At 39.8% G+C, this 7,851-nt stretch overlaps 1 protein-coding gene across 1 annotated transcript; it reads left to right on the top strand.

The window, feature by feature from the left end:
* Nucleotides 1-2,613: 2,613 nt before the first annotated feature.
* LOC145428772 (uncharacterized) lies at nucleotides 2,614-7,119 on the top strand. Its single transcript, XM_080301509.1, has 4 exons — nucleotides 2,614-2,835; nucleotides 5,500-5,647; nucleotides 5,900-6,068; nucleotides 6,180-7,119. The coding sequence occupies exons 1-4, from the start codon at nucleotides 2,614-2,616 to the stop codon at nucleotides 6,301-6,303; spliced, it is 663 nt and encodes a 220-aa protein (XP_080157635.1). The 3' UTR covers nucleotides 6,304-7,119.
* Nucleotides 7,120-7,851: the final 732 nt, after the last annotated feature.

The raw sequence follows: 7,851 nt of genomic DNA, 5'->3' as shown, positions 1-7,851 counted from the left end.
AATGAGTATGCTCCTGGTCATGCTCTCAACCTGATGCGCCACCTTGGGGCATGAATACCGTGGACTGTTCCGCTGAACACCAAGATGATGCTCAACATAGAAGTCCATTTGACACAGAACCTGCACATGTATGTGTGACTCTGATGGGCAGTGCAAATGGAAAATGCAAGATGGAAGCAGTACAGTGCTTCACAGGGGCCAAATTTAAAATCAGAGGTTTTTGCTTCTTATGGGTGGAGTTAAAAAATGTTATATGTTGTAACCCAAACATGTGTTACTCTCAGTTTAAGTTAAAACTGAAAAAATGGCAATGTATAATCACTTATCTTGCCAAATTTATATTTGTTTGTGTGTGTGTGTGTGTGTGAGTGTGTGTGTTGTGCGCTATTTGTTTTGTCTGTTTTGTATTTAATCTGGTCTTAAAATAAACCAATGTGGTGGCAAGACTTCCACCACCATTATTTGACAATAAGCTTTTTCCTTCTTGGTTGTGTAATCAAAGCATCAGCCTTATTTGAATATGTATTTTTTTAATTGATTTATGAATGAATATTTTGTCATTTTATATGCATTTAAGCCTTAATTTAGTTACAATTCTACATTTCATTTTGTTGTTGGCTTTACATTTGCCTTTTATGTTATAGCATGACGTATACTGTAAATAAACTATACCTACTGTCAACCCATTTTAAATTAAATAGTTGTAAAAGTCTTTTTTCCCCTCCCCTCTTCGCTTTTGTGGTTGCACATAAACAAAATAAGCAAGAAAAAAAGACTTCCAGTGACAGAGGTGGGGAGGAATGAGTCGCAGGAACTCAAACTCACTCACTTACAGGAGTCCTTTAGGCATATAGGTCACCTGCTCAGAGCTAGGTGAACCATAGTGGAACTGAGCAAACATTGCACGTTTAGTCCAATACAACAAAGTTGTGACTGACTGTAAACTAATGAAAGAAAATACTGTACAAGTCACCTTATCAGTGTTCATAGCAAAAGTCATGTCACACTGGTCCATTAGACCAACTTCTCTGGTAAACGTGTTTGTAGGGTGTCGATTTCACACCACTTATTTTGTTCTTCACACTTTAGACAGATGTCGACTTTGTTTTTGTAACTTCCTTTAAAGAAAAAAAATGGTTTAGGGCTGTTCAAAAAGAAAATAAAAGTGCAGCTGAATTTCTTTAGTGACAACTGCGGGGGCATGTCTCAAACTACACATTGTTGTTGATGCAAACAGGAGCAAAGAGCTTGTATTTGCATTATGAGTTTATGAAATTGATGTGGAATAAAATCAAGAAAGTGCAGTTGTACAACTAAAGTCTCTGATCACTGTGAGCACTATCATTGTGTACTTCCAACTTCACACAGTGTGCAATGAAGTTGCTTCCAGACAGTAGTCACTTTATGCTTTGAAATGTGACTTTTCCAGTTGCTCTTATGTCTGTCCTGGCAATTCTGATTAACTACATTCACACTCATTTGTATTTCAGTTGCTCCCAAAAAAATGTTCCAAACCCAACTAATGAGACAAAAGGCTGAAATGTAGGAGCACAGTCTGGTTGAAAAGAAGATGATGCTTTAAGCTGTACAATCGTCTTAAGAATAAAAAGAAAAAAAACAAACATTTTTTCAGATGCCATGGCGGAGCTGAGGCACCTGCCGGTGATAAAGTTGGGAGAGGGAGGCTGGGCAAACCTTTCAAGCACATGTCCTACAGGAGATGTTAACAGACAGCATCGTGATTGGGATAATAACAATAATCAGGCCTACACTGTTATGTGTGGCTGTGTGCAGACAGGAATAGGACCCAAGGTGCAGACTCCGGAGACAGTCGTGAACTCAAAACAGCTTTAATGTAAAACTCAAAATATAACATAACTGGAAAAAATCAAAATAAACTTTAAACCGGAGGACTGACAGAACACACAGCTAGGTAAACGGTAGATCGCGACACAGACACAGAGAAACACAGGGCTTAAATACACAGAGGGAGCAATCAGGGAATGGGTAACAGGAGGGAAACACAGCTGGGGCAAATCAGAACTGACGAGACAAGGAAGCGTCAACTGAACACACTGAATGGTAAATGGCCTGCATTTGTATAGCGCTTTTCTAGTCCCTAAGGACCCCAAAGCGCTTCACACTACATTCAGTCATTCACACACACATTGGCGATGGCAAGCTACATTGTAGCCACAGCTGAACAAAGACACAGACTCACATGCAGGCACTACAGAGGGAACAGAGACGTGGGACCAGGGCAGACACAGACACTGACTGGACACGGGGATATAACAACTAAGGATACACAGAGACGCGAACTAGACAAGGGGATACAGCTGACAGGGGAGACAGAGCAACTAGAGAAGACAGACATAAACCAAAAGACAGAACTCTAACAAAGAAACAGCAGCATCACCGCCTGCAGCATCACTGCCTGGTCCCGCAGCTGTCACGCCTTCATGCGAGCCTGGTCCTGCCTCGCCTGTGTGTCTTCATCCTCGCCTGGTCCTGGCTCACCTGGTCCTGCCATTGCTACACCGTCCTCAGGTCCAGCTCGGCCTGTACCACCTCGCCTTTGCTGGCTGCTTTCCAGGCCTCTAGTTGGATGACATGGTCATCGAGGTCGGCCTTCTGAACGAGGTCGTCGCCCCTGCTGCCTTCCACGTGGCCGGCCTCCGGACCTGTCCTGTCGCCGCCGCTGGCTTCGCGGCCGGCCTCTGGACCTGCTTTGTCGCCGCCACTGCATTACACGTGGCCGGCCACCTGATTGGTTTTGTCTGTGTCGCTGCTGCTGCTGTCCACATGGCCAGCCCCCTGAACTGTTTTGGCCCTGTGCTGTCAACCTCCGGGTCGACCCCCTGAACTTTTCTTGGACTTGTGTTAAGCTCCAGTCCAGTTTTGTTTTGTATCAATGATGTATTCCTGGACTCTTGAGTTCTTGAATAGTTTTCTTGTTTTATGGACTATTCTGGACTCTTGCTCCTTGTTTTTTGTTTTGTTTCTTTTTGTTTATTTTGAAGGATTGTGTCTTATGTCAGTGTCCAGCTTTGCTCCTCCTGTCTCGTTAGTCCTATTTCTCCCAGCTGTGTCTCCCTCCGGTTGCCCATTCCCTGATTACCACCCTGTGTATATTAGCCCTGTGTTTTCCTGTGCTCAGTGTCGCGTCGTACCCTCAGATCCTGCCTGTGTGTTCCAGTTTGCGTTTTCATGGTTTGATTTCTGTTTTTGTTTGGTGCCAGCAATAAAGCTGTGGTCCTCAGTTACGTTTCCGTCTCAGAGTCCTCCATTTGGATCCACATCTCCACCTGTCCGCACACAGAGACCTGACAAATGTAGCCTCATGGGCAGTGTAAGCTATTAAGAATTGACTGTACACTGTGTTCGTGTTTTCCTCCGAAACCTGTTGGAGCAGCCTTTCACCGCCTCTCTCTGTCTCTCGCTAGCAAAGTTGACCCAGACAAAGTAAAGCTAGTTTTCAATTATTAGCCCGACACACAACCCGACGTTTTAGCCAGAGGTCCCTTTACTACGGTAGGGAGCCGTGGACCTTTTTTCTATCTGCGCCGAACAGTTTTCTTTACGAGATCCCTGCAAAAATCACACAGCAATAGTCCTGTAGTTGTAAAAAGCATGATAATATATTAAGTAATCCAAAGTATTCAGAATACGTTACACTTATTGAGTAACATAACGGAATATGTGTATAGGATAAAGGTCTAATCATCTCTTAGTTTATCCAGATTGCACAGAGTGTATATTTGTTAATAATTTGAATCATTTTGACATCCGGCTGAAGCTTTAAGTTAGCTAGCCTCGCAGCTGTGTCATATTGATTATGTATTTTTGCAGCATATGTGGAGAATCGGTTCAGTCCGTGAAAGCTTATGTTTTGCATTGCAGACTGCATCGTAATGAACCCCGGTGTATTTTTAAATGTGTTGAAGTAAGTTGTAAGCAGGTGTTTTCTGGATATGCTGCTTTAAAGTCTCACTTCTACTGCCACCACACTGGTACCGCAACTGTTTCTCAGAATGCTACCGTAATGGGTTTGAATTGCACTGTCTCACTTTGTGAATGCCAATGTGAGGGAACTAAAGCTTTGATTGCTCACTTACAGGAACACATAGAAGAGGGACGGCATGTAACTTGTCCAGTGAGAGGATGCCAAAGTGAGTTCTCTGTAAAATCTACATTTACCTCCCATATGTCTAGAAAACACAAACGTTAGGAAAATGTGATTTGTGGTTTAAACAAAGATACTCTGAGTCCATCTACAAGTGCCACCATACACATACAGGAAGGTGCCAGTGTATCAGATATAGAAGACCCTGGTATGGATGGGTCTAATTTCAGTGACCTGTATCTCAGACATGCATGTATGTTTTACATTAAACTACAGGGACAGCATCTTCTGCCAGCATCTACCATTCAAACCATTGTTGAAGAAATACAAAATATACATGAATTGGGACAGATGTATACATTGAATAGACTAAGGTCATTCATAGCCAGGGGAATGGCCCATATGCTATAAGAACAGCATTGGGTTGGGTCATAAGTGGGCCCATGGAAGATGGTAAAAGCAACTTGGACAGCGAGCACCCACCAACAGTTGTAAATAGGATATCTGTTTGTAAGCTGGAGGAAATGTTGAAAAGTCAATATAACTATGACTTTAATGAAATGGTTACAGAGGAAAAGGGTTTGTCAAGGGAGGACCTTAAGTTCATGAAGATCATGGAAAAATCTGCAACAATGGAAGATGGACACTACTGTTTGAAGTTACCTTTTAAAAAGGATAACATAAAGATGCCAAACAATTTCTCCATAGTTAAACAAAGATTGCAAAGTCTACAACGAAAACTTCTCAACAATGAACAGTTGCATAAAGAATATAAAAACTTTATGGACGAGATGATAAGAGACGCACGTAATCGGCGTCAGGTGTGTCATTGAGAAGGCAAACAGTTTGTGACCGTTGCGCTGTTATGCTAAGTCGATACGGAATAAAGAACAAAAAGGACAAGATACATACTGCTGGAATTATTGGACTGTTAACTTAATTCATGCATACCAGTGACATCGCGTCACCCCCGTTAACGACCACCTCAGTGGCTTCAAGCGTAGGCTTGGCCTCTATAGTCACTTCTAAAAGATATGTCAGTTTCAGATGAAGACATAAAAATCTGTGACACAGTAAAACAATCTGACTTGTTCTCAGCTTGTCACACTGGGCCCCTGAGAACTGCTTATTCAAGAGTCCAGTGCTTTAAAGATGTGTTCAAGTATGTTGAACCCAGAAAAGTGTTTTTGGGCAGGGACGAGAACAGGATGGAGAGATTTGCCTATTGTGTTCCTCTGCTAAATATTTTGAAGGGTATGTTGGAATCAAGTTTTTGGCAAGGTCTCATATCAGTGAATCTTAATGTTTCAAGACCAGATGTTCTCAGGGACTGTTGTGATGGTAACGTGTTTGTGTCAAACAAATTTTTTCAGGAAAATCCACATTGCCTCAAGCTGGTTCTATACCAGGATGCATTTGAAGTAGTGAACCCACTTGGTTCTGCCAAAAAGAAGCACAAGGTTTTGGCTGTGTACTTCTCTCTACTCAACATCCCACTAACACCCTTCATCATTGTTTGCGGTAAGCTGAAAGAGCAAAATTCAACTTTTTTTTTTCTGTTGTAACTGTTCTTGTACTCTTGGCTTGTTTAGTTTCATGTTCTGTTGCTTCCTCACTAATACACTGGATAACACAACCATATAAGTTCAACTAGTAACATAACTCATCCTATGATCCATGTAACAAGTATCTCTGTATTTCTATATATGACTGACATTAAAGCTCTTGTTATTAAAGTTTTAAATTTGTTGTTGTTGTTGTTTTAATTCTCAGGTTCCTCCTGCTTCGCTGCTGAGACATTCATGTTGAGCATTGACAAGAAGACTGTCAACGACCGCATCACAACCTTCACCTCTGCTATCTGCCTAATGTTTGGCAGTTACTACTGCTTTAACATACACTACCCTGTAGAACTGCGATCAACACTGGAGTTCCTTCAACGGTAAAATTTATTTTATTATGGATTTAGTTTTGTGCTTTTCAAACTTGGCCATTTGATATCCCACCTCAGGTTGTTAATTTCCTCAATCTCTCTCGCCCTTTTTTCATGAAGGTGTTTCTTTTCTATAAATTCTGAGAGAGGCACCAAGGTTGAATCCAAGAAGAAAAAAGTGTTCTCAGTCAATCCCAGAGTCCTCACTCTCATCTCGGACATTGCTGACCATGAGTGGATCTAGTCCTAACCCTCTTGTTTGAGACAAAGTGATAAAGGTATACTATGTTACATACTCTACAGATGTTCTGTTTTTGAAACAATTGTTACATTTCTGATTGTGAGTGGGAAGTTTAACAATGTGAAGTTTTACTAGACACAATTTGTAAAAGTACATGGTCTACTTTTGATTCACTGTTTTATATCTGAAAAATGTATCTGGTAAAAATGTGGTAAACCTGCGATTTTGTTTCTTGGATTTTAATTTTCCCAGTTTTAAAGATATTTGTATTCCAATAGTGTAAAAGTATGCTGCATGTACATTGCTGGCATTTTGTAGTTATCCAAAAATTTGCAGTTGAAGTTCTCAAAACAAGTGTAAAGTTTTTGTTTGTTACCTGATGCAGTTTTAAGATGTACATTTTCAGGTTTACTGCTCAGTTCTGTGTGCAAAATATGTGGGTGTAAACTTGTTCCTGTAATTTCTTCAATTCAGATTTTCTTTCAATTATAGAAAAAATGTTTAATTCTCTATATTTGTATTTGGATAATTTGAAAAGTCAAGATTCTACGTGTACTGACATTTATGCAGTGAGAACAGCACCAAAACACTTAAAGGTGTCTGAATTGTCTGCTAAAGGTAATGTGAAGTATAATGTGTGCTCAACTTACAGCACTGGTTTTGCACAGTTTGAACAGAACTTGTAAGAATTCTGTGATTCCTCACTGTTACTGTCATGGAGATAACTAGTAACTATTTGTGATTTGTTGAGTACAAATGTAAATGTTTGATGTTCAAAACATCAAAGATGTTAAATAAAATACTTTTTTGGAAATTTAAGGTGGACATTTTTGTGTTACATTTAGTAATTTGAATAAAATCATGGTTTGTGTATTAAGCTTACAGAGTAGAACACTTAAGAGCACTCTAGTCTAAAAACGGTTACAGAATAAAATTGTATTTTATTATTTTTTGATAGTTAATTTTACAGGGAAAAAATGTTGTTTTCTGTCACAAACTTTATTTTATATGTTATTTTCATGTTAATTCTAGAGAAAAACATTATTTTTTTCTTCAAGTTAAAACATTTTCTTCTACGGTAAAATATTGACCCTAGCACTGTTTTTAACCGTAAAATCAACAATAACAATACCTTGTTACCGTTAAAGAAGAAAATGTTTCACCCGTAATTTTACGGTAGATTTCTGGCAACCACAACTGCCAGCGTTTCACCGTAAAATCTACAGGTTTTTTTTTGGGGGGTTTTTTTTGTTCTTTTACAGTGTAAGGTCAGAAAGATTAAGTTTCCTTGGTGAATAGTTTGTGTTTTTGTAATGGACTAAAACATTTGTTTCCACTTCTATGTTGAAAACATGCCCCCACAGTGGAATATGTGTGTGGGGGGTTATGGATTTATCTAGAAATTGGTCACTGGGAACTTATTAAATGAGAAATTCTGTAAATAAATGTGCTCGTTATTCTGTGAATTATGCAATAAGCATCCCTTGGACTTCAAGGGGCCACCGTTGTCTTTATGTTACTTTAGTTAGACTATTGTAATGTAGAGTATTG

This window comes from Astatotilapia calliptera, chromosome 5 (genome assembly GCF_964374335.1).
Source record: "Astatotilapia calliptera chromosome 5, fAstCal68.1, whole genome shotgun sequence".
NCBI classification, from domain to species: domain Eukaryota; kingdom Metazoa; phylum Chordata; class Actinopteri; order Cichliformes; family Cichlidae; genus Astatotilapia; species Astatotilapia calliptera.
Note: the sequence above shows the minus strand (reverse complement) of the source record. Positions and strands in the feature narration are given on the sequence as shown.